Source organism: Felis catus, chromosome A3 (genome assembly GCF_018350175.1).
Source record: "Felis catus isolate Fca126 chromosome A3, F.catus_Fca126_mat1.0, whole genome shotgun sequence".
Taxonomy (NCBI): domain Eukaryota; kingdom Metazoa; phylum Chordata; class Mammalia; order Carnivora; family Felidae; genus Felis; species Felis catus.
The window spans coordinates 113,953,338-113,981,002 of record NC_058370.1 but is presented as its reverse complement, the minus strand read 5'-3'; the positions used below and the strand labels follow the sequence as shown (position 1 = coordinate 113,981,002).

Here is a 27,665-nt window from a genome sequence, read left to right as displayed (position 1 = left end):
ATGTAGTTGCAAACGGCAAGATTTCACTCATTTTGATTGCCGAGTAATACTCCATTGTATATATATACACCACACCTTTATCCATTCATAGATCAATGGACATTTGGGCTCCTTCCATACTTTGGCTATTGTTGATAGTGCTGCTATAAATGTTGGGGTGCATGTGTCATTTCGAAAGAGCACACCTGTATCCCTTGGATAAATGCTTAGTAGTGCAATTGCTGGGTCGTAGGGTAGTTCTATTTTTAGTTTTTTGAGGAACCTCCATCCTGTTTTCCAGAGTGGCTGCACCAGCTTGCATTCCCAATGTTTTATTTATTTTTGAGAGAGAGTACGAGCGTGTGTGAGCAGTGAAGGGGCAGAGAGAGATGGGACAGAGGATCTGAAGCAGACTCCGCAGTGACAGCAGGGAGCTCATGTGGGGCTTGAGTCCATGAACCGTGAGATCATGACCTAAGCTAAAGTCAGATACTCAACCAGCTGAGCCACCCAGGCACCCCTTATGTCTGATTCTTAAAAAAAGCTTTCTGAACTTTTTACGAAATTATTTATTCTATGGTTTCTGTTTTAGGGCTTAGGAAGTCCTTTGTTCCATAGGTAGTTTATACAGCCCTGTAATTTTATTAGATGTAATAGAGATAATGATTCTTTAGAACCAGAACTTGGAGGCTGGTTAAAATTGAAATTTATGTATGTTTAATTCTTGAGGTATGTACAATGTGTAGTATCTGTGGGTATGGATTTCTGTTCTTTGGATCAGAGTCTAATATGAATTTCCACATGCCTGTCACCAGGATACATCTGAGCCATACAAATTGACCATATAGACAGAGACCTAGTCTTGTATGATAATTCCTAAATGGCAGTTAGTGGAAAGGTTAGATTTGAGCCATACAAATTGACCAAATAAGCAAGGACCTGAATATGTCCTTTAATTCACATTTATCTGGTAAAATTTGTTGAAAATGTTATACACTGGTTCTATTGAAAGTTTTGCCTGATAAGAAAATTTGGGTTTTTTTATTCTTAAGCTGCCAAGACTTTATAGTTTCACAAGGCTATAATCCTATGCATTTTATATTTAAACATATATGTGTATGTATAAAAAAACATTTTCTGACTGGGCACCTGGCTGGTTCAGTCAGGAGAGCATGTGATCCTTGATCTTAGGGTCATGAATTCAAGCTCCACATTGCACGTGGAGCCTATTTTAAAAAAATACAAAAACGTTTTTTGACTGGTTGAACAAAAGGCAAGTAGTTCCTAAATGCTGTTAGTGGTTAAGTATTCTTATTTGTTACACTATGGAGGAAACTTAACTGGGTTTAAGTCCTTCTTCATGTTCTAGCATTTTTTAAATGAAGATTTGTGTTATTTATGAGACACAACATGCTGATTTTTCAGTTTTGTTTTACCCCAGAAATAATCTGAGCCACTTGAATTTACCACGTAAGCTGCTTTGTGTTGTCTTTTTCAGTATCGGCTGGTTACGGTTATTGCATCATTGCCTTACTCACATAAGTGATCTGGAAGGAATGATGGCGAGTGCGGCTGCACCTACTGCTAATCTGCTGCAGACTTGTGCTGCCTTACTGATGTCCCCGTACTGTGGGATGCACTCACCCAACATTGAGGTTGTGCTTGTAAAGATAGGACTGCAGTCCACGAGAATTGGCCTGAAGCTCATAGACATTCTCCTGAGAAACTGTGCAGCATCAGGCAGTGATCCTACAGGTGACCACCATTAACTTTGATATTTTAATTTTTACCTATCTGCAAAACAGTGACAGTTACTTAATCACTTAATCTTTGTGATGAAATCTGTTTCTGAAATTAATTTCCATTATGACTTCAATGTCCTTGGAGTTTGTTGTTGTTGTTGTTGCTGTAATTTATGGAAGCGTAATTTTTAATTAACAATTTAAAATTAAATTGAGCAAATGTTCCTCTACCATTTGCTTATTTAGCAAACTTTCTTTTGGTTCTTTATTGCAAGATCTAAACAGCCCTTTACTTTTTGGAAGACTGAATGGACTCTCTTCCGATTCTACGATAGATATTCTTTACCAGCTTGGAACAACTCAGGATCCTGGAACAAAAGACAGGTATATGTTGATCTTGTTTTTTTGTTTTGTTCTGTTTCTTTTTTTCCTTTTTTAAAATTAATTAATTTTTTAATATTTATTTATTTTGAGAGAGAGAGAGAGTGAGCGGGGGTGAGACAGAGAGACAGGGAGACAGAATCCCAAGCAGGCTCCATGCTGTCAGCACAGAGCCCGATGCAGGGCTTGAACTCACGGACATTGAGATCACTGTTTATTATTTAAGGACACACTTACACACAGTTATGTGATAGTGAACGTTACTTCTAATACTTTCTCCTTAGGTTGTTTCGTAAAAGTCAAGACTGTTGATTATATTGGACATATACCTGTATGCTTTACATGATATAACTTCTAGAAACTTTGTGAACATTAAACATCAATTTTTATGTATTTGGACATATCTTAAGCAAATTTGAATGGAAATAGAATTATAATCAGTATTACTTTTGACAAATGGAATGGAATAAAATATTACAGTTTTTGAAATGTTTATTTACTTCAAGAGAGAGCACAAGTGAGGAAGGGGCAGAGAGAGAGGGAGAAAGAGAATCCTAAGCAGGTTCCACACTGTCAACACAGAGCCCAATGCCGGGCTCAGTCGCACAAACGATGAGATCATGACATGAATCGAAATCAAGAACCAGACATTTAAGTGACTGAGCCACTCAGGCGCCCCAAAATATTACATGTTTTTATGTGAACCATGTTGTTAGGAGATCTTTGTTAAGTTGTGGTGCTGTCAAATCATACAATCTTAGGTAGCATTTACTACTGTGTATGAATATTAGAATATTGTGTCCATATTAGGCACCTAGACTATTTTGACAAAAGTAATGTTTTTTTTGATTACTTATTATTTGTAATATTCATTGACAGCTTTTCATTAGCTCTCTACCTTCTATCTCCTTCCTACTGCAAGGTGAAATGTTGTCATATAAAGTAAATAATATTTGAATATCTCACCTAAATATTTAGTGATGGTTTACGTATAAGTAATTTTGGATGGGTTTTACTAATGTACCTTTTCTTTGATGTCTTCTACCTCCACATTGAGAAGAACTTCCCAAGTATTTTTGAGACACGTTTTTGTTGACAAATTTTGGGTGATGATTTGTCATTCTCATGTTTTATATATATCATATATCAATACCAGAATACCATTTATAGAATGTGTGACTCCATAAACAATTAATCTTTACTATTTTCTGAGTTAATGCTATCCTTTAGTATTTTGGTTAATATTCAAGAAAATCATTTGATATTTTGTTAGTTTGTTTATACGTTATTAACAAATCATTAATTTTGCGGGTACTTACTCATTTTATTGCTTTTTACTGAATAGCTGCTATGTGCATGGCACTGTGCTAGATACTAGAGTGTCCAAGTTCATTGAATCCAGCTTTTTGCCTTGTATTGGGGAGACAGAATACTGTCACTCACAAGGGACAATTTACATAGGTCAGACTTGGGGATTTGGGGTAGTGTCAGGCGTGGCAGGTGCCTAGTAAATTTTGATACTTTAATCACTGATAATGTAATAAGCTTTAACTTATTTTAGGTTAGTTGCTTTCATACTCTCTGATGAAGAATGTTCAAATGGCATTTAATGAAGTAAATTTATTTCCAGCATGGTAACTTCAATATATTAAATAAGCTGAATTCTTTTCTATAAAGCTTTTTGCTTCACATAAGTAATATGATTATTATATTTAAAAATAGATTGGAATTTTTTGGAATATTTTTTTTAATGTTTCTTTTTGAGAGAGAGACAAAGTGTTAGTGGGGGAGAGGCAAAGAGAGAGGGAGACACAATCGGAAGCAGCCTCCAGACTCTGAGCTGTCAGCACAGAGCCTGACGTGGGGCTCGAACCCACATACAGTGAGATCATGACCTGAGCTGAAGTCGGATGCTAAACTCACTGAGCCACTTAGGCACCCCTGGAATATTTTTTGATAGAATAAATTGTGCCAAATTCAAATTATAATGGCAAATGAGGTAAAAAAGAATTAAAAAATTAATTTTATTTTTTTAATGCTTATTTATTTTGAGAGAGAGACAGAGAGCGATCAGGGGAAAGGCAGAGAGAGAGAGAGGGAGACACAATCTGAAGCAGGCTCCAGACTCTGAGCTATTAGCATAGAGCCTGACGTAGGGCTTGAACCCACGAACTGTGAGACCATCACCTGAGCTGAAGTCGGACGCCTAACGCACTTAGCCACCCAGGCCGCCCCATAAAAAATTAATTTTAAATATTTTTCTAGAACAACTTTCTTAAAATAGCTTACAATTATTTAATTCTTTAATAGTTCTTTGTTTTTTTTTTTGTCATAGGAAAATTACCCTAAGTAAAATTGTTCTCATTGCATAATACTTTTTAAAACATAAATGTTTTAGAACTGACATAATAACAAAATTATTGGCTATTGGCTTCCGCACACTGAGAAAATCTTACTCTTTCCCAATTACCTCATCTGCTTTCTCTTTTTCTGACTTATATTTATTTCCTATCATATGAAATTTAAAGGGTCTTGTCCGGGGGCAACTGGGTGGTTCAGTTGGTTAAGCATCTGACTCTTGGTTTCGTCTCAGGTCATGATCTCATGGTTCGTGAGTTTGAGCTCCATGTCGCTTTGTGCCCACAGTGCGGGACCTGCCCTTCCCTCCCTCTCTCCCTCTCTCTGCCCTTCCCTCCCTCTCTCCCTCTCTCTCTCTCTCTCAAAATAAATAAATACAAACTTTAAAAATATATATTAAAAAAACAGTAAAATAAGGGGTCTTGTTCAGAGCAGAGAAGGGGTTTAAGTAGCATTATATACCTTCCTACCCCCATTTCTTGTAACCTGAAGCAAAGAATCTTATAAACTCCAAAGCCATATTGCTTTAAAAGATGTTATTCTATGGGGCGCCTGGGTGGCTCAGTTGTTTGAGCGTCCGACTTCGGCTCAGGTCACCATCTCGTGGTCCATGAGTTTGAGCCCCGCGTCGGGCTCTGGGCTGATGGCTCAGAGCCTGGAGACTGCTTCCAATTCTGTGTCTCCCTCTCTCTCTGCCCCTACCCCGTTCATGCTCTGTCTCAAAAATAATAAACGTTTAAAAAAAAATTAAAAAAAAAAAAGATGTTATTCTCTGGGCGCCTGGGTGGCTCAGTCAGTTAAGTGTCCGACTCTTGATTTCACCTTAGGTCACGATCTCACAGTTTAGTGAGTTCAGACCCCTGCAGTGACTCTGTAGAGCCTCCTCCAGATTCTCTCTCTCTCTCTCTCTCTCTCTCTCTCTCTCTCTCTCTCTTCTTCTCCCCTGCTCATGCTCTCTCTCAAAATAAATAACTTAAAAAAAAATTTTTTTTAAATGTTGTTCTCAGTATTCCCCCAACTCCAGGGTATTAAGGGTAGGGTGACACTTGAGAAAAAGTGCTTACGTTGGGGCTATATTCTGTTGTCAGAGTGCAGGGGGGTGGTACTCTAGTAGTATTTAATGGTTGGGAGCCAGGGGAGTAAGACATGCTGTGTTGCATGAGATTCTGCACAATAAAGAATTAGCCCCAGATTACTATTCTGGGTTGTGTGGATTTGTTATAAGATGAAAGAAAATTTACAGGAGACCATGAATTTGTTAAGTTTTGTATCCTGTAAGTCCAGATATTTATAGGGTTTTTTTGGTAAGTGAGTTAAGAAATTACCCAATGTTTATTTGCAGAATTATATGTTATCATATGTTATTTCAAACATTTTCATCAGTTAAGATTAGTAAGGTTATTGGAGAAGTAGAACTACTATGTCAATTTTGCTTACATAAGTTCCTTTTCCTTCCTAGTTTAGATTAAAAGTACCAAGAACATTAGTATATGACTCTCATAAATACAGTGCTTACTTGAAATGGTGGTATTTATCCATATTAAATGTCAGTTGTGGTATAATTGGTTATTTGAATTCATTTTCTTTTAAGAATTCAGGCCTTGTTAAAATGGGTCAGTGATTCTGCAAGAGTGGCTGCTATGAGGAGAAGTGGCAGGATGAGCTACATGTGCCCTAACTCTTCGACAGTAGAGTATGGTCTTCTTATGCCATCTCCTTCTCATTTGCACTGTGTAGCAGCAATTCTGTGGCACAGTTATGAACTGCTTGTAGAGTACGATTTACCAGCGCTGCTGGACCGAGACCTCTTTGAGTAAGTACGATTTTTGAAATCCTTTTTTTTCCGTTAGCAGATTGTTACAGGTTTTCACATGATGAAATGGTATTTTATATGCTTGTTTGGATAATAATAATACTTTGAAAGTAGTAGTTACATAGAATCATGTATAATTTTGAAATTAGGTGCTTACAAATTTAATTAGATTTATCTCCACTAAGAAGAAATATTAGTGTCATTGCTTGCTTTCTCCCACCTAAAATTGGAGTGTTTAATGTATGTGTTCCTACAGGTCATAGTATTATTCTTTTTTGCAAATTTACCCACCAGACTTTTTTATTGGGCTTGTGCATATGCCAACGGGGGAGGAACAAGGAAGAGAGAAAATCTCAAGCAGGTTCCATCCCCAGCATGGAGCCCAACATGGGGCTCAGTCCCACAACTGTGAGATCATGACCTGAGCCGAAATCAAGAGTGGGACGCTTAACCGACTGAGTCACCCAAGCACCCCCAGATTGTTTTTTTTATCCTTAATGTACAGCTATTTAAGGAGTAAAAGTATAATTGGAAATTTTGAAAGACTTACTACTTTAGAGAGTTTTTATGGTTAGTTGTTTTTACTACTTTCTAGTTATCTGATAGGATTGTTCTTTTGGCAGTTTCCGCTTACCCACATTTCTTTATCATACTTAGGGCTTTGCTGAACTTAGCGCCTGTAATTGCTAAGTCTATAACAGAATATTGTATTTATTTCTGAGGAGTTCCATGACCTAATAAAAGACTGGCCTGTTGTCCTTTTTAGTCCGTCATTTTCATATTTGGTCTTCTCAATTGGCATAACCCACGACTTATTAATGAAACTTACTAATAGTTTTTGATTTGCAAACGTGAATTTTAAGCCATCAATCATGTCAAATTCAATCTGAACATCTCTTTTGTGTAATTTTTCAATGTTTCTTTCTTTCTTTAAGTTTATTTATTTATTTTGAGAGACTGCGCAAATGTGGAGGGGCAGAGGGAGAGAGAGAATCCCAAGCAGGTTCCACCTTGTCAGTGCAGAGCCTGATGCTGGGCTGAAACTCAGGAACCATGAGATCATGGCCTGAGCTGAAATCAAGAGTTGGACACTTAACTGAGCCACCCAGGCACAACTCCAGTGTTTCTTTATGTAACTTTTTTGAGGTCACACATAGAGCGGTAGATACATTTAAATACAGATCTCTTGATTTTCTGTACTGGTTTTACAAGTCTAATCTAACTTCGTCTACCTAAATACCTAAATAATGTATATCAAAGCAGTCATCATGAAATCTTATAGTATTCTATGTCAAATAAATCATATACTTTTATAGATGTCATGATTTTATACAGTGTACGTTGATTTCTAATATTACTATTGGAAAAATGAGGTCTTTCTAAAGATACATATATAATTTTAACCTGGTGTCTTTTATTCCCCTAGGTTACTTTTTAATTGGTCCATGTCTCTTCCCTGCAATATGGTTTTGAAGAAAGCTGTTGACAGTCTACTTTGCTCAATGTGTCATATACACCCAAATTATTTTTCTTTGCTCATGGGCTGGATGGGGATTACCCCTCCTCCAGTGCAGTGTCACCACAGACTGTCCATGACTGATGATAGCAAAAAGCAAGATCTTACTTCATCCTTAACAGATGACTCTAAAAATGCACAAGCGCCTCTTGCACTAACTGAATCACATTTGGCAACCCTTGCATCCTCTTCTCAATCTCCAGAAGCTATCAAACAATTATTGGACTCAGGTTTGCCTTCTCTTCTTGTGAGGAGTCTGGCTAGTTTCTGCTTCAGTCACATTTCTTACTCAGAAAGCATTGCTCAGTCAATAGATACTTCCCAGGACAAGCTCAGGCGGCATCATGTTGCACAACAATGTAATAAGATGCCTATCACAGCAGACCTGGTTGCTCCCATTCTTAGGTTTTTGACAGAAGTTGGCAGTAGCCATGTTATGAAAGACTGGCTCGGTGGGTCTGAGGTCAATCCACTGTGGACAGCACTTCTGTTTTTATTGTGTCATTCTGGGTCCGCTTCTGGAGGACATAATTTAGGTGCACAACAACAGACTAGTGCAAGACCGGCCTCTCTTTCTTCAGCTGCTCCAACAGGATTGACTACTCAACAGAGGACAGCTATTGAGAACGCCACTGTTGCATTCTTCCTGCAGTGCATTTCATGCCACCCTCATAATCAAAAACTGATGGCCCAGGTAAGATTAGAAATACCGGCTTAAGTTTTAGGCATCTTATTATTTTAATACAATGTTAAATAACACTAATGAAATTAGTTGAGAAAGGGGTATGTATTACAGGTGATTATGAAGATTGGGATACGGTCCATTTAGAGATCTAAATTGAAACTGTAATTAAAGTCTTGATATATCTTTCTTCTTCCTCTCAACTGTCACATATTCCTTTTGATGAGATAATGGGCAAATTCACAGCGATTCTAGGTATAGATCATACATTCCTGTTTTTAAACTCATCTCCCCCTGCCCCCCATAAAGAGGACAAACCAGAAGAACAATACGGGCTGCTGAAAGACGATTGACCACTTGAAGGTGTCATCTCATCTGCAGTGGAGTATTGTATTTTGTTGTAACTGGCTTGCTATGACTTTTAGTTTGCTTCTAATGAAGCAGACATTAGGGTAGATTTCAGATAGGAGACTCCTGACATCTCACTAAAAATATGAGAGATGATTTTATTATTTTAAGTCCATGGGGACAAAAATCTTGAAAGCTAGAATTATTATAAGGACGATTCTAGTTGATTTTTGCCGATTCTGCTCCTTTCTAGCTGTTTTGACCTTTGTCTAGAGACAGTTCACATAATTTTCAAGAAATACTGAATGATTTAACTTTATTGAGAAGGATAGCAAGATACTTGAGTGTCTAAAGTATTTAATTATTGCCAAACTTGATTTGCTTAATATGCCTAATTAAAGGAAATGTCTAAATTATCAATTTTAACCAAGGTCATGGATATGAGAATTTGAAAATCTGGTTTGTACCTCTGGGTAGCCTGAAACTTTTGTGTCTTGCTGCTTTCTGGCTTAATTATCATCTCTCAGCTTCTTGTTAAGGCTTTGTTTGATATTTTTAATACCCTTTTTTCATAATTTTTATTGCATTGTAAGCACATTGATATTGACTCAAGTTGAAAGTAAGTTGGTTACACCAGGTATTTATGTGAAAACCCTGTAGTAGTAGTTTATCCACGGAAATTTTCTCTGGGGATAATCTTTTTTTTTTCTTGAAAGTACACAGCTGCAGATATATAGTGCACTTAACTTTTAAATCTCTTTACTTGCCAGGTCCTCTGTGAACTTTTTCAAACGTCTCCTCAAAGAGGGAACCTTCCAACATCAGGGAACATTTCAGGGTTTATACGTAGATTGTTTTTGCAATTGATGCTGGAGGATGAGAAAGTGACAATGTTTCTTCAGTCTCCCTGTCCAGTGAGTATTTTAACAGTTAAATTAAATCTTAATATTAGCTGTGTATAAAGATATTTTATAATTTCATATCAGAATCTGCAGTTACCTCTACATCCTAATTTCTAAAATGGCAAACAAACTGGAACAACCTTGGTACTTAATGATAGGACTTACAAGTCTGTTTTGGATAACGCTTCTTGTGATAAATAGCCTAATTATACACTACCATGAAAAGTATAATTTGGTTGGGGGAAAGAGTGACAGATTATTAGGTACAGTGGTGCTAATACGAAAGTTGAGCAACAAATCAGATGTCAAATGTACCACATTAAAAAAAATTTTTTTTAATGCTGCTTTTTGAGGGAGGGAGGGAGGGAGGGAGGGAGGAAGAGAGAGAGAGAGAGAGAGAGAGAGAGAGAGAGAGAGAGAGAGAGAAAGCATGAGTGGGGGAGGGACGGAGAGAGAGGGAGACACAGAATTCAACGCAGGCTCCAAGCTTCAAGCTGTCAGCACAGAGCCCGATGTGGGGCTCAAACCTACAAACCACAAGATCATGACCTGAGCCAAAGTTGGATGCTTAACTGACTGAGCTACCCAGGCACCCTTCAAATGTACCATACTTTCAAAAATATATAGGGGCGCCTGGGTGGCGCAGTCGGTTAAGCGTCCGACTTCAGCCAGGTCACGATCTCGCGGTCCGGGAGTTCGAGCCCCGCGTCAGGCTCTGGGCTGATGGCTCAGAGCCTGGAGCCTGTTTCCGATTCTGTGTCTCCCTTTCTCTCTGCCCCTCCCCCGTTCATGCTCTGTCTCTCTCTGTCCCAAAAATAAATAAAAACGTTGAAAAAAAAATTTTTTTAAATATATAAAATATACTGTTTATATTTTGTGTGTATTTACACTTTTTATTCTTTTAGAAAAACTTTTGAAATTGTTTTGTAATGATACATGTTTCCAAAAAATCACTTCTTGATTTCTTTTGAATTTTCAGCTGTATAAAGGTAGAATTAATGCTACAAGCCATGTCATCCAACATCCAATGTATGGAGCAGGCCATAAGTTCCGTACACTTCATTTGCCGGTCTCAACAACATTATCAGAAGTTCTTGACAGAGTGTCAGGCAAGTCAGATTTAAGTATTAAAATTTTTCTTTAACTTTATGTTACATTATATAAAATTTTTATTACGTTTTGTAACTTTATTTTACTGCATCTACTCACTCAGCAACCATTTCATGAATAGAAAGGTCAGTATGTCTTTACATTTTCAAGCATGAGAAAGAAGCTGATAAAGGAGACAAAGTGTATGTGCACTGCCTTCTAGCACCCATAGTTCTTTTGCTGTGGTGTGTGTTGTGTGGAGAATTGACAGAATGGACAGTTGGAAATGTTGACAAGCCTTGGGAAGCCATTGATGGAATTTTTTCACAATAAACCATAGGGCTTTTTTGTAATAGGTGATTTGCAGGCCATTAGGTTGGATAACAGGATTCTAAATAATAAATATTTACTAGATCTCAGGAAGAAATGAATGGTCAGGAGATGAAAATGAAGTAGGTAGACTTGATTGGTGACCTTTTTATTTATAATAGTGAAGAAAGCAGAGAGAAATTATCCCCTAGGCTTCCTGCCTGTATTCTAAGATGATGACTTTAAACAGTATACAGGTTATTAAAACACAGGTTTGTATTATATTAAAATATAAGCAGTTTTGATGGCAGAATGCAGATCAACTGTGGATAGTTTGATTGCCTGTAGGTAGTTTGATTGCCTCTCAGAAATCTTGAGAATGAAATCAGTGAGTGAATTGATTGAGCACCTTCTATGTGTAAGTCCTCAGACTGTAAGAGTAAGCAAGACCTGTACCCTGCCCCTCAATATTAGGGTCTTACTTATGGTGTTTAAAAAATAAATGAAATTTAAGAATGTTTGCATTCTAATATAAATGTAAGTATGTTTCTATCTGTATGCATTAAAAGGGAGTACCTAAGTACTATAGCTGGGAACTTAGGAGTATCTCAGAAAAAAGCTGATGTCCATGTATCAGTGGGAAATACAAAGCTTATTTTGTAATTTCTAAGCTTAGAAAAAAACTGGGTTGAAGAGATTTGGGAGTTGTTACCATCCATAGATGGTAAGTTAAACCATGTGAATGGATGTGATCGCTATGAGAAAATAAGGTAGAAAAGATTCTTTCTTGGTTTTAGTCACTGCAGCCACACAAGTATGTACATAATACTATATAATTCTTTCCTTTTTATAAGTTAAACAATAAAATGTTCAAATACTATTATAATTGTATAAATAACATTTGTTCTTATTTGAAAATGTCTGCCATATCTTGTTACAGCTAAACTTTTTTGAAAATTTGATTTTATAGACTTTTTTTGTATCATAGCCTTGAAATTGTTCCTTGTGCGTGACGAAGAAAAAAATGAATAATTAATTAAATGAAGGAAGGAGAAGTGGGCAAGAGTACTGAAGTTCAGTTATTGCTATTTCCTATTGATCATGGGAAAGTATAGACATTATATTACAAAATAACTGGAAATTTAATATTTTTCTTTTTCTTCACTATAAAGGAATACTGTTTTCTAAAATGTCTTATTAGGTCATTAAGAGTAATGACCTTTATTACCTACAAATTTAAAAAATAAATTGATTACTTTCTAAGAATACTACTCCTAGTAAAAAGTCAGACAAAGAGTCATCCTGAGCAAACATGGAAAATTTGCAAGTGCTAATTTAACCTGTATTTAGTAGCAATGCTTTGGTCCTTTAAAGTGTATTTATGATCTTTAGCCATACTTGGTATGATATATTTACATGTGCATATATATTTTATCAATATGTATAAAAACAAGTAATCCAAAATTAACAATTTTACCCACTTCCCATAGCTTTTGACTACATTGCTTTCAAATAATATAGTTATGTGTCAGTATCTTTGCTTTTACAAATTTCTGTCATTGCTTTTAAGCAATTTGATTGTTATATGCCTTGTGGTTTCTTGCTGCTTATGATGTGGGTTTGTTGACTTTCTTGAATCTGGGTGTATAGACTCCATCATATTTGGAAATTTTTTTACAAATATTTTCTCATATTTTCTGTCTCTGCTTCTCTCTTCACGTAGAGTAATTCAGGTTACACATTTATTAGGCCTCTTGAAGTTCTTCCATAGCTCACTGAAGCTCTGCTTATTCCCCCCACCCTGACCCCCTGCCTCTTTTTCCCCCCTCTGTTTAAAATTTTTGGATAATTTATATTGCTCTGTCTTCAATTCTGTTCCTCTGTAGTGCCTACTAATTTGTTCTTTTTTAATATCTCCTTGTCCTTTTTTAAAGTGTATAAGCTTTCCTTTAAACGTGTTTATGTTGATTATTTGTTCCTCATTATGGATTGTATACTATTGCTTCTTTATTTGCCTGGAAAATTTTATTGGACTTCTACTTTTTTACTTTTTGGGTGCTGGATATTTTTGTAGTTTAATAAATATTTTTTATTTTGTTCTGGGACAAAGTTATATTACTTGGAAATGGATTGCTTCTTTTAGATCTAGCTTTTAAATGTTATTAATTAGGAACAGAACACCTTTTAAACTAAGGCAGAACTTATTTGTGATGATGGACATTTTTAATAAACTTGTACTGTCTAGTACAGTAGCTGTTGAGCACATGAAATGTGTTTGGTGAGACTAAGGAACTAAGTTTTTAATGAATTTAATTTTGAAAAGGTACTATATTGAAATAGAAGTAGGGTACCACATTTGAAAATGAAAGTCTAAGGCTACTTGGGCCTCACTACTGAGGTAATACCCATCTGAGAAATACTAGGAATTCACTAGGCATTGAGAACACTAAATATTACAGCCCTTATTTTAGACTCTGGGGTTGGTCCCCTTTTGAGAAGTACTTAACTTGGCTTTTAGTGGTTTCCTCATATATAATGCTCGTCTGTATGCGCTAAAGACCCAGAGGAGACTGTAGATCTCTGGAGCTCTTTCTCTCTGCAGATCTCTCCTCCCTAGCAATGTGGCTTAAAAACTGCAGCCAGCCATCTTTGTCTTCCTGGACTCCCAGTCCGTATCCTTACCTTGGATGACTTCTGAGTTGTGCCGATCTATGGCCTGGGAAACTCTAGCAACGAGCTGGAGCAGTCCTAGAGCTCACCTCTTTAGTTTCCACTCACTTAGGCATCACTCTGTGGCCTTCCTGATGGCCATTGTGTGAAAACTGTTTAATGTATTTTCCTAGTTTTTAGTTATTTCAGGTAGTAGAGTAAATCTGGTTTTGTTATTTCATCTTGATTAGAAGTGGTAATCCGAACTAGAACAATTTTTTTTTTTTAGTTAAAAAAATTGTTTTTAAATGTTTATTTTTGAGAGAGAGAGAGACTAACAGAGACAGAGTGTGAGCAAGGGTGGGGCAAAGAGAGGGAGACACAGAATATAAAGTAGGTTCCAGGCTCTGACCTGTCAGCACAGAACCCAACATGGGGCTTGAACTCACAAGCCACGAGATTATGACCTGAGCGGAAGTCAGACGCTTAACTGACTGAACCACCCAGTCAGTTCATAAACATGAAAAATTTTTTTTCATGTTTATTTATTTATTGAGACAGAGGGCGCATGTGCACAAGTGGGCGAGAGGCAGAGAGAGAATCCCAAGCAAGCTCCATGCTCTCAGTACAGAGCCTGACATGGGGCTCTATCTCTCAAACCATGAGATTGTGACCTGAGCTGAAATCAAGAGTTGGACCATTAACCAACTGAGCCACCCGAGTGCCCCTAGAACAATTTTAATATATTTTTTTAAATGTTTTGTTTACTTTTGAGACAGAGAGAGACAAAGCATGAGCAGGGGAGGGGCAGAGAGAGAGGGAGACACAAAATCTGAAGCAGGCCTCAGGCTCCGAGCTGTCAGCACAGAGCCCGACCCGGGGCTCGAACTCACGGACTGTGAGATCATGACCTGAGCCGAAGTCAGATGCTCAACCAACTGAGCCACCCAGGTGCCCTGCCCCTAGAACAATTTTAAACAGACTATTGAGAAGAATGTTTTTTACTGATACCTTTTAGTATTTGACATTTATTGGTATGGCACTATGTAAGTTCTTATCACCTAATGATCTTTACTGGTTTTCCTGATTATGCGTTGAATTAATTTTGTGATTTTTTAAAGTATTTTATTTAGGCTTTCTAACTGTTTTTGCCTTTGTAATATAGTAAATGTATTTTTGCATTATGTATTTTATGGTATTTACAGAATTTTCAAATTTCACACAAGAAACGGAAACTCTAAAGGCAGACTGTGGTTAGGAAGGAACTTCAGAAATTGACATCACAGGGGTATTTTTCAGATGTTCAAAGAAAGCACAACGTAGGAGATAATGAAAACGTACTATTTTATCATTTTAATTGTTTCACCTTTTTAACATTAAAAAAGCATTAGATCACAATTGTGTGAGTTAGAAAAGTGCAAAGAGAATCTGTATAACATATCCACGCTGGTGAAAGTCACTCCTAAGTTCATCCAGGTTTCTGGATTTCTTAATGGCCAAATCAGATCATTTTAGTTCTTCATTTCTTGATGTTTAATAGCATGCCATATTCCAGAGTAATGAAAGAAAATATTGAGAGTTTAATAAAGTGCTTAATATTCGTTCTTAAAGTAGCTAAGCTTCCTAACTAAAAATAGCAAAACAAATCTTCATTATTGAAACTTGTTCCTTTCTATTCCCATTTGTAGAATAAGAAATCTACCATAATGCTTTAGGATGAGCCCTCAGCTCGAACTGTGTATTTGTCATTTACAAGTTGTATCATAGCCTTGCTACAGGCTGTTTCCTTATTTTGAAAATAATATTCTTTCTTAATATGCATGTTATGAGGACCAAATTACATGTTTGTTGCAAATACACTGAACTGTGCCTACAATAAAAGAAATTTAATGGTAATGGTTTTTCATTGCCTCAAGAGGTAATACTATTGTAATGTAATATTTTCTGGAGATAATAATTTAAGTGTCCTGGCTTATGAACAGTGGTGATTCCCTTTCATTGGTATCAGCAAGGATTGAATATCAGGCTTTACCTCATCAGTTTTTCCTAAATCAATTTACACTGCCTTCATATTAATGATAAAATCTTGTTTAATCCTTGTCTAAAATGGTTAGCTTCCTTCTTAATGATTTTGAAAAGCAGTGTATTTTAGGTAATGTTTTCTTACAGATACACCAAGTATCACTGCTAAACTAATTAGTGAACAGAAAGATGACAAAGAAAAGAAAAACCATGAAGAGAAAGAAAAAGTTAAGGCAGAAAATGGATTTCAGGACAATTACAGTGTTGTTGTTGCTTCAGGTATGCTTTCTGTTTTTTATAATCTTGATTTTTGTTTGGATTTTATATAAAATATAATAATATATACTCTAGGAACTTCATGTAATAAAAGGTGTTAATGCAAAAAGCTGACTTAAAATGATGTCATAATACTGGATGTAAAAACATTACACCTGAAATCTATTAATGTCCAAAGCTTACTGTATTTCATCAGATACTGAACATGTGTGAATCCTATAGATACTCCATTTAAGCTTGACAGTACACAAGAGAATTGTACTATCAGGTAATTGAGGAAGACAAAATGACCAAGACAACTGGTAATTTTGGAGGATATTTTCTTATAAATGAAGTGATTTTAGTTCAAAAGATAAGGGTTAGTCTGTATTACTTTACTCCTCAAATAGGAGATGATGGATTTTATTTCTGTCTCAGAGAAATAGAACAATAGAATTTAGCGTTATTTTTTACTTTCTTGGAGAATAGTTACGAACATGAAGCCAAAATTCATGGTATGTCATGAAGGACAAATAGAATTGGAAGATCAGATATAAAATCAGAAGAAACATTTCTCCCTTTTGGCATTAGTTAGGAATGTGATGCTATTTAAAAATATTGTAGAAATACTCTTTTATTTCATTGTGTGTTGACTGATATAGAATCTTCCTGATTCTTTTAGGGCTGAAATCCCAATCCAAACGGGCTGTGTCAGCTACACCACCACGTCCACCATCCAGGAGAGGGAGGACAATTCCTGATAAAATAGGAAGTGCTTCTTCAGGAGCAGAGGCTGCCAACAAAATAATTACTGTCCCAGTGTTTCACCTGTTCCACAAACTCTTGGCAGGTAATGTTCACAATATTGAAAAATACAAAAAATTATAAAGACATGTAATCACCACACTCAGACTCCTGTTTATAATCAAGTGCTCTTGATGAGGTACATGAGTTAGTGAGACTTTGTCCATACAGCTCCCTCTAAGAAAAATGAGAAGAAAAGAAGAGGTAACCTTTTACATGCTCTTTTTAACATTATAATGTTGCATATTTATACTTTACTATCGTCTTAAATTTTGCTGTCAGTGTGCTATAATATCAGTAAAACTAATGTTTTAAAGAGGTCATAAAAAGTTATATAGGAAGGAGCGTGAGGCAGATTTTGAAGAAGTCGTTATGGTAGTAGAAGTCATTGATGTACCACTGAGAGTTAAGCAGTATTTTCTCTCTAGCTAAAACATAATCTTTGACCAGTGTACTTTCTCTTGGTCAAGGTGATACCCAATTTGTCTCCATTTTTGTGCTTTATTCTTAAAATCCAATTGCCAACTATTCCTTCTTAGCCATATTTTCCTTCTTACCTTTATGTTACTGATTTATTGCAGAAATCAACAAACTATGGCCAGTAGACTGGATATAAAAAAGTTTTATCGAAATAACAGCTGTGCCCATTTATTTGTGCGTTGCCCATAGCTGTTTTCATGCCACAGTGGTAGCGGTAGTGGTTGCAGCAGAGACTGTATGGTCTTCATTAAAATATTTATCATCTGGTCCTTCAGGAAGAAGATTTTGCCAACCCCTGATGGCTAGGAATGTTTGTTTCTTTGTATCTTGCTGTATATCATGAGATCTTGGTGGGATTTGGTTTGTGACTAACACTTTCTACAGACATTATTGTTCTGTGTCAGAATTTCTGACATATGTGTCAGAAATAGATTTCTGTAAACGTTCCATGTGCTAATTTCAAATTGTTTTTAAACTGTTGTCAGAATCAGACGCTGTACATATAGTTCAGTAAAAAAGTAACTAATTGACTTAATCAAACCAAGTAAATATTTCCCTCTTGGATTCCAGGTTTAACTTAGTTATGTCATTTTTAGGCCAGCCATTGCCAGCTGAAATGACGCTTGCCCAACTTTTAACTCTCCTGTATGACCGAAAACTTCCTCAAGGTTACCGCTCAATAGATCTGACTGTTAAATTGGGATCTAGAGTTATCACAGACCCAAGTCTGTCAAAAACAGATTCTTTTAAAAGGTTACATCCTGAAAAAGGTATGTATATGATGATCCCTTACAGTCTGTGATCTGAGAAGTAGGGATTTCTGTAGCTCATGACTTCATTTACCTTTGTTTTTATTCTGTCCAGTTAATGAGGTCTTGTTCTTTATGACTGACTTGATTTGTAAACATAATAAATTGCTATTGTTTTCACTGAAAATTAATCTTAATTTTTCTTACAGCATCACTTTATGAGCACATATGCTTTGATTTATTATTTGCCTCTTGCATTCTTTTTTTTTTTTTAAGCATTTTTTTGGAGTTTATTTATTTGGAGAGCGAGAGAGCGAGTGAGCACCAGTGGGGTGGGGAGTGGGCAGAGAGGGAAAGAAAGAATCCCAAGCAGGCTCTGCCCTAACAACACGGAGCTTGAACCCACGAACCATGAGATCATGACCTACTGAGTCACCTAGGTGCCTCTAGCATTTTGCATTCTTTAGTAAATCTTAGAATATTGCCTTTGCTTAGTTTTCAGCAAGACTATTTGTTTTTATGTGGTTGGGATTTTAGTATTTATACAATCTGATCATTTGTAAACATACTAATCTTTTGGTTTTCCTTTGTGAGTGATTCAGAGTTAACCAATATGGTATAACTTTTAGTTTGCATTATGGGAAGTCTGTTAGTATTCAGTTTTTCTTAATGGGATACTTCAGAACATGATGTACATATATTAGTATTTGCTTTGAATCTCTGCAAACTGACTTATTTTTACATAGAATATGTCTTATAATATTCCCTAAAGGACAGTACTTCTCAAACTTCAGTATGATTGATTATAAGTTACCTACAGAACATTGTTAAAATGCATATTCTTACTCAGTAGGTCCAGGGTGGGACCTGAAAGTCTATATTTCAAAAGCTTTTACTAGATGATGCCAATGTTCACTTTCCAGTGATCCTGCTTTGAGTAGCAGGACTATTAAGAGGCAGCGTCAGAAGTCATTTAAAGATTATTGTAGTATCCAGCCTTAAAGCTCTTTCTGAGTAACATACTGATGCTGTTTTGTTGAGTAGAGAGGTGACAATAATATCCTTGTACATGAAAAATTATTATAAAAACAGACCTTTTTTTACCTGTTATTTGTAATTTACTTTCTAGATCATGGAGACTTACTTGGTAGCTGTCCAGAAGATGAGGCTCTCACTCCAAGTGATGAATGTATGGATGGAGTATTGGATGAATCTTTACTTGAAACCTGTCCCATCCAGTCACCATTGCAAGTTTTTGCAGGAATGGGTGGACTGGCTCTTATTGCAGAACGACTACCGATGCTATATCCAGAAGTAATTCAACAAGTAAGATAAATTCCTAACTGAATATATAATTCCATGGCAAAGCCCTTTGTTCTTTTTTTGCTTTTTAAAAATACTTACTTGTGTTAACTTTTGGGGAGTACCCTTTCCCTTACAGTCTTCGAGCATCCTATAAATCTTTCACAGGTCAGTCTGTACAGAGAGCTTTGTGAGAATTTGTTGGTACCGAAGAAATGCTGAAGACCAAGTACATTTGCCAGACTCATTACACTGCAGCATTTTCCTTGATTTTATGGTCATCATGCTGTAATATTTTTATTTCTGTGCTTCTTGAGGCTTGATATTAATTATAGATGTTACTGGAAATGGGAGAGTAAGGCAGTAGTGTATACTGCTACCCAAATACTGCTTAACTTTTTTCCTGTTTTAGGTACCATTTCCATTTCAGGCAGTTTTAAAAACATAATTGCTTTAACCTCTTTACTGTTAATTAATGTTGCTGTTACTGATGAGCTTATTGATGTGCTTTCAGCGCTTCTCTGTTAATAAGGGGGAGTGTGGCACATAGAAAGTTGTAAATACAAAGCACTGGATATTTACCGAATGAAGTAGGGGAATTATTCTCTAATTTCATGTACTAAGTATATACATTAGTTTCCTGGAGCTGCTGTAACAAAGTACCATCAGCTGGATGGCCTAAAACAACCGAAATTTATTCTTTGACGTTGTAAGAAGCTGTAAGTCTGAAACTAAGTTGTCCCCAGACCCATGGTCCCTGTGCAGGCTCTGGGGAAGAACCATCCTTGTCTCTTCTTAGGCTCTGCCGCTTGCTGGCCCTTGGGATTTGTTGGCTTGTGGCTGCATTACTCCAATTTCTACCTACATTTTCACTTGGCCATCTTTCTTGTGTCGATCTGTGTGTCTCTGTGTGCCTCTCCTCATAAGGACACTTGTCATTGATTTAGGGTCCACTCTGATCCAGTATGATGTCATCTTAACTTGATTGCATCTGCAAAGACCCTAGTTCCATTCTGAGGTAGATTAACAAATGAATGAGTAAATAGGTGGAGAAGATGGGAACGTTTTTATCACAGTTCTGGCTGACTAATAAATGTAGAAGGAATGATAGAAAGCCACCATTTAGCAACCACTGTAGTAATTATTATTTCAGGCAAGAATTTTAAAAATGCTGATTATTCGAAGTTTGGTGAGAAAGAAACAAGATATTTATATAGCCTCAAAGACTCTGTCTACATACTCTTGACTAATTACAAAAGATAAAATAGTAACTTTATTTATAAATAAATGTATGTATGTATGTATCTAACTTTAAAGTAAAGATATTTGGCAGATCCCACCATACTCATGACATCATTTCATTCCTGATTTTTGGAAACTTTGTAAAAACAGGCCCCATTATTGATTTTTTTATTCCTATATTTTATTTCTGTATTTTATAGAGATCATTTAAAGTCAGGTCTTTAATTTGAACCTGATGTTGAAACACACAAATGGCCAGACAAAAAATTTCTTTTTTCTTTAGGTAAGTGCTCCAGTTGTAACTTCTACCACTCAGGAAAAGCCAAAAGATAGCGATCAGTTCGAATGGGTGACCATTGAACAATCAGGGGAATTAGTTTATGAAGCACCAGAAACCATTGCAGCTGAACCTCCACCTATCAAGTCAGCAGTACAGACCATGTCTCCCATACCTGCCCATTCTTTGGCCGCTTTTGGATTATTTCTTCGTCTTCCGGGCTATGCTGAAGTGCTACTGAAAGAGAGAAAACATGCCCAGTGCCTTCTTCGACTGGTATTGGGAGTGACAGATGATGGAGAAGGAAGTAAGTGTTTAGAATAATTAATGAATTCTAGAGTGCATAAAAGTTACTCAGATCAGTGCCTGCTACTAGATTTATTGTTGGTAGTTTCATTCTAATGATACACATAGTAAGTCCTAAAGAGTCTTTATTTTCATTTCTTTATTCATTCAAAACGTATTCACTGTTTACAAACTGCTGGGCATCATTGGAGGCATTTAAAGATGAAGCAGGTATTTAGACCCTGCCCTCACGTTGCTAATGTTCTCCTGTTTTCCAGTAATAGCAACGAGCAGTATATGTAAGTGTAGACTTAAGTTACAAATGCCTTGCAAGCACAGTCTTGTGAAGGCTCGCAGGTATGAGACTGTTACCTTACTACCCAGCTATGTGAGAAAGTGGTAAGTTAGTTTTTAGTAGCGTGTTGAAGGATAGCATGTATTTAGGCTGAAATGAGCTAGAAAGATGATTTGAGCAGTGTTTGTGTGCCCAGATCATATGAGAGAGGATAAGTTGGCTGATGAAAATTTACATAAGAAACAACACTGAGTGCTCATTTTAAAAGCTATTATTATTGGGGCGCCTGGGTGGCTCAGTCGGCTGAGCATCCGACTTCGGCTCAGGTCATGATCTCACAGTTCATGAGTTCGAGCCCCACGTTGGGCTCTGTGCTGACAGCTCGGAGCCTGGAGCCTGTTTCGGATTCTGTGTCTCCCTCTCTCTCTCTGCCCCTCCCCCGCTCATGCTCTGTCTCTCTCTCTCTCAAAAATAAATAAAAAATTTAAAAAAAAATAAAATAAAAGCTATTATTATTGATAACAGATCATGGAAAGTCTTAGTAAGAACTTCAGGTTTTAGGGCGCCTGGGTGGCTCAGTTGGTTAAGCGTCCTACTTCAGCTCAGATCATGATCTTGGAGTTAATGGATTCAAGCCCTGCATCAGGCTCTGTTCTGACAGCTCAGAGCTGGGAGCCTGCTTTGGATTTTGTATCTCCCTCTCTGTCTGCCCCTTGCCCACTCACAGTCTCACTCTCTCTCTCTCTCTCTCTCTGTCTCAAATAAACATTAAAAAAAATTTTTTTTAAACTTCAGATTTTATTCTAAATAGTAATGAAGATTTATTAAAATATATGAACCAAGTTATGATGATCTTTTTTAAGAAAGTGAATCTGGAAGCAATATTTAGACTAAAGTGAAAAGAATGTGGAAAATAACATTACATGACAATTATCTTGTAATATAATATTACAAAATAATAATAGAAAGCTATGGTGATTGTTTCCATTGGGCCGACAGTTTTATTTAACATAAGGAAACATTAAAGAAAAGTCATAATGTAGGATAGCCTAGCAAGTAGATTTTCTATTGGTTTACCTGTGATTCTTCAGTTAATGACCATTCCATTTGGAAATTAATAATTGTTCTTTATTTAAAAACTTTTTTTTGATGTATTGTTTTTGAGAGAGAGACAGAGTGCAAGTAGGGGACGGGCAGAGAGAGAGGAAGAGAGGAATCTGAAGCAGGTTCCAGGCTCTGAGCTGTCAGCACAGAGCCGGAGCAGGGCTGGAACTCGTGAACTGTGAGATCATGATCTGAGGCGAAGTCAGCTGCTTAACCGACTGAGCCACCCAGGCGCCCCTAATTGTTCTTTATTTTAAAATTATATGGTTTTGCAGAGTGGCCAAAATGAGCAAATCAGGAGACTATAGATGCTGGAGAGCATGTGGAGAAACGGGAACCCTCTTGCACTGTTGGTGGGAATGCAAACTGGTGCAGCCACTCTGGAAAACAGTGTGGAGGTTCCTCAGAAAATTAAAAATAGACCTACCCTATGACCCAGCAATAGCACTGCTAGAAATTTACCCAAGGGATACAGGAGTAGTGATGTATAGGGGCACTTGTACCCCAATGTTTATAGCAGCACTCTCAACAATAGCCAAATTATGGAAGGAGCCTAAATGTCCATCAACTGATGAATGGATAAAGAAATTGTCATTTAGGGGCGCCTGGGTGGCGCAGTCGGTTAAGCGTCCGACTTCAGCCAGGTCACGATCTCGCGGTCCGTGGGTTCGAGCCCCGCATCAGGCTCTGGGCTGATGGCTCGGAGCCTGGAGCCTGTTTCCGATTCTGTGTCTCCCTCTCTCTCTGCCCCTCCCCCGTTCATGCTCTGTCTCTCTCTGTCCCAAAAATAAATAAACGTTTAAAAAAAAAAAAAATTAAAAAAAAAAAAAAAAGAAATTGTCATTTATATACACAATGGAATACTATGTGGCAATGAGAAAGAATGAAATATGGCCTTTTGTAGCAACGTAGATGGAACTGGAGAGTGTGATGCTAAGTGAAATAAGTCATACAGAGAAGGACAGATTCCATGTTTTCACTCCTATGTGGATCCTGAGAAACTTAACAGAAGACCATGGGGGAGGGGAAGGAAAAAAAAAAAAAAAGAGGTTAGAGTGGGAGAGAGCCAAAGCATAAGAGACTCTTAAAAACTGAGAACAAATTGAGGGTTGATGGGGGGTGGGAGGGAGGGGAGGGTGGGTGATGGGTATTGAGGAGGGCACCTTTTGGGATGAGCACTGGGTGTTGTATAGAAACCAATTTGACAATTTCATATATTGAAAAAATTAAATAAAATAAAATCATATGGTTTTGATTGGAGGTGAATTCTGTTACATACCACTTAGAATATTAAATCCTCACCACAAAGTATATTTAATAAAAACGTATGAATTTCAAACTATTGAATATTAAAAGTACATACTTTACCAAATAAAGCACCTACTTCTCTATGTATTTTCATATTTGATGGAATTCTTCAAAAATGGTGATATTAGGGGTGCCTGGGTGGCGTAGTCGGTTAAGCGTCCGACTTCAGCCAGGTCACGATCTCGCGGTCCGTGAGTTCGAGCCTCGCGTCAGGCTCTGGGCTGATGGCTCAGAGCCTGGAGCCTGTTTCCGATTCTGTGTCTCCCTCTCTCTCTGCCCCTCCCCCGTTCATGCTCTGTCTCTCTCTGTCCCAAAAATAAACGTTGAAAAAAAAAATTTAAAAAAAACAAAAAACAAAAATGGTGATATTATTGGGGCATCTGGGTGGCTCAGTTAGTGAAGTGTCTGACTCTTGATTTTGGCTCAGGTCATGATCTCACAGCCTATGGGTTCGAGCTCTGTGTCAGGCTCTGTGCTGACAGTGCAGATCCTGCTTGGGATCTTCTCTCTCCGTCTCCCCCCATTCTGTCTAAATAAATAAATGAACGAATGAATAAATAAATCTTTGAAAATGGTGATATTGTTTTAAATATTTTTGTAATAACATATTAAATTACAACTTCTACATACTGTGTAGTCCTACCTGTTTAGTTTCATATATAAATTGTATATACCTATTTCAGTAGATCAGGAATTTTTAATTATTTGAACTGATTTTTTTTTAATGTTTATTTCTTTGAGAGAGAGGGCACGCATACATGCGCACCTATGGACGAGTGGGGGAGGGGTAGAGAGGGGCACAGAGGATCTGAAGTGGGCTCTATGCTGACAGGAGCAAGCCTGATGGGGGGCTCAAACTCACAACACCGTGAGATCCTGAACTGAGCTGAAGTCAGATGCTTAAGTGACTGAGTCACCCAGGTGCCCCTATTTGATCTGATTTTTTAATTTAAGTAGATAGAGAGGTAAGAACCATTGTATTTGGGTAGTCTATTACAACATGGTAGGTGTAACCCTAAACAGAAAATTACCTTTACGCCATTTCAGACTTGTTTTTCGTGAACATACATACATACTTTTTAAAAAGTATAATTTTGGGGCACCTGGGTGGCGCAGTCGGTTAAGCGTCCGACTTCAGCCAGGTCACGATCTCGCGGTCCGTGAGTTCGAGCCCCGCGTCAGGCTCTGGGCTGATGGCTCAGAGCCTGGAGCCTGTTTCCGATTCTGTGTCTCCCTCTCTTCTCTGCCCCTCCCCCGTTCATGCTCTGTCTCTCTCTGTCCCAAAAATAAATAAACGTTGAAAAAAAAATTTTTTTTTAATTAAAAAAAATTAAAATAAAAATAAAAAGTATAATTTTGATACCCATTTCTGAAGTGGTTCTCTTCCACCATTCATATGTGGTTTTTGTTTTCTTTTGGTTTCTTTTTTTTTTTTTTTTTTTTTTTGCATTTAACATTCTAGCTAGACATAGTAGAAAACCTTATTATGTACACACCAAATAAAATAGTTTTGCTCTTTCATTATCTATTCATGGTTAAAACTACTCCCAGGGCAATCAGGTTACTTTTATACTGTTGTAAGGAACTTCTAATGCTTCTATTTTAGTTGTTAGGTTTTAGTTCTGACTTACAATAGTCTTGACATAGTCAATAATGATTAATTATTCTATGAATATATTTTAGCTTTTATTTGTTTACATTCATGATGTCTTAAAGAGTTTTTCTAGACACTTACTAAATTTTAAGATACTCTGTGGTCTTTGGATTGCTTTTTAATAAATTTAATGACATAATTTTCTGTTACATTGTCACTATTTGTGACCCTGAATATTGTTCCTTATTGTGTTCTTAAATATTTTTAATTTCGAGTTCTCTTTTTTTAATATAGGTCATATTCTGCAATCTCCATCAGCCAATGTGCTTCCAACTCTTCCTTTCCATGTCCTTCGTAGCTTGTTTAGCACCACACCATTGACCACTGATGATGGTGTGCTTCTGAGGCGGATGGCATTGGAAATTGGAGCACTACACCTCATCCTTGTCTGCCTCTCTGCCCTGAGCCACCATGCCCCGCGAGTTCCAAACTCTAGTCTCAATCAAGCAGAGGTAGGTTGAGTTTTACTTTCCTCGATTGTGAGAAAGTTAAGTTAAATTCATGGAGTACAGGATAGGGTTTCTTCTGAAATAATATTTCAGAGACTCATGTACATCTTTTTTGGTTCCTAAACAATATTTGAAAGAGAAACTGTGAACTAAGTGTTTTCTTCTTTATTGGGTGCTTTGAGGAACCATAGGTTAACCTATCTGCTTAAAAAACAAAGATTTTAAAGCTTAAGGAAGCTTTCCCATTTACCAGCATATGCTGAATTTATACTATGATCTCTTTTCCTTTTCTTTCTCAAACTTTAGAATCATACAATTGAATTGGTGCCTCTAGCTAAAGAGTAAAACAAGGGAAAAAGAAAGAAAGAAGAAAAACCACCTGATTATTTCAAGATGATTTGATTATGTTTTTAGAAAATCCTAAAATAATTAATGCTATAAGTAAATTTAATTAGGATACAGTATCCAGGTTCAGTATTTAAAAATAAGTTACTTTTGGGGCGCCTGGGTGGCGCAGTCGGTTAAGCGTCCGACTTCAGCCAGGTCACGATCTCGCGCTCCGTGAGTTCGAGCCCCGCGTCAGGCTCTGGGCTGATGGCTCGGAGCCTGGAGCCTGTTTCCGATTCTGTGTCTCCCTCTCTCTCTCTGCCCCTCCCCCGTTCATGCTCTGTCTCTCTCTGTCCCAAAAATAAATAAACGTCGAAAAAAAAAATTAAAAAAAAATAAAAATAAAAATAAGTTACTTTTGTATACCAGCAAGAAGCATATGATACGCTTTTTCAATCTATTTTTTAGAATAGCAGCAAAAAGAGAAAGTATCTGTTAATGAATCTGAAAAAATATGTGCAAGACATTTACACTCATACTTGAGCTTTTTAAAAGAAACACTAGACTTTAATAAAACGAGGTCTGTGCCCCTGTTTATTTCCATGGGCACAAAAAATATAACAGTTCAATGATACTTTTTTTTTTTTTTTTTTTTTTTTTTTGAGAGAGAGTGCAAGCAGGGGAGGGACAGAGAGGAGAGACAGAATCCCAAGCAGGCTCTATGCCACCAGTGCAGAGCCCGATGTGGGGCTAGAACTCATGAACTGTGAGATCATGACCTGAGTGAGATCCAGAGTTGGATGCATAACTGACTGTGCCCCAGTATTATTTCTTATCAAATTGATCTTTGTGTTTGATGGCATTCCAGATTTAATTTGGAGGAATCTGACAAGCCAATTCTAACATTTTTGGGGGAAAGGCAGAGGCTCAAAAATATCCAAGGCAGTTTCAAAGAAGAACATATTTATTAGGCTTATGCTATCATGTATCAAAATTTGTTATTAGTCTGTGGTATTAGTACAAGGATAGATAGAAGCCCAGCAAACAATAGACTTAAATCCCTGTATGTAGGATTACCTGAAATGAAAATAGTAACTGCACAACATGATGGGGTACATACGATCTTATCAATAAATGATGGTGGGGTCAGTTGAATATTCTTGTGGAACAAAAATGAAACTTTAAACCCTAATGAACTCTATATGCAAAAATTAATTATGACTGGATGATAGATATAAATGTATGTAACACATACAAAATATAATAGTACCCTTTTATGGGAAAAATATGCTCATACCTTTATGATCTTAGAGTACACAAAGATTTCTGGGGCGCCTGGGTGGC

At 37.0% G+C, this 27,665-nt stretch overlaps 1 protein-coding gene across 13 annotated transcripts in view; it reads left to right on the top strand.

The window, feature by feature from the left end:
- Positions 1–27,665, top strand: part of BIRC6 (baculoviral IAP repeat containing 6) — a 223,923-nt gene that overhangs the window by 132,897 nt on the left and 63,361 nt on the right. For all 13 annotated transcript variants that reach the window (XM_045054708.1, XM_019827703.3, XM_045054705.1 and 10 more), the window contains 12 exons: positions 1,478–1,734; positions 1,997–2,105; positions 6,052–6,273; positions 7,700–8,483; positions 9,590–9,733; positions 10,701–10,830; positions 15,938–16,069; positions 16,728–16,895; positions 17,926–18,099; positions 19,208–19,404; positions 20,906–21,206; positions 25,780–25,997. In XM_045054708.1, coding sequence (XP_044910643.1) covers positions 1,478–1,734; positions 1,997–2,105; positions 6,052–6,273; positions 7,700–8,483; positions 9,590–9,733; positions 10,701–10,830; positions 15,938–16,069; positions 16,728–16,895; positions 17,926–18,099; positions 19,208–19,404; positions 20,906–21,206; positions 25,780–25,997 — 2,836 coding nt within the window. The remainder of the gene's footprint in view (positions 1–1,477; positions 1,735–1,996; positions 2,106–6,051; positions 6,274–7,699; positions 8,484–9,589; positions 9,734–10,700; positions 10,831–15,937; positions 16,070–16,727; positions 16,896–17,925; positions 18,100–19,207; positions 19,405–20,905; positions 21,207–25,779; positions 25,998–27,665) is intronic.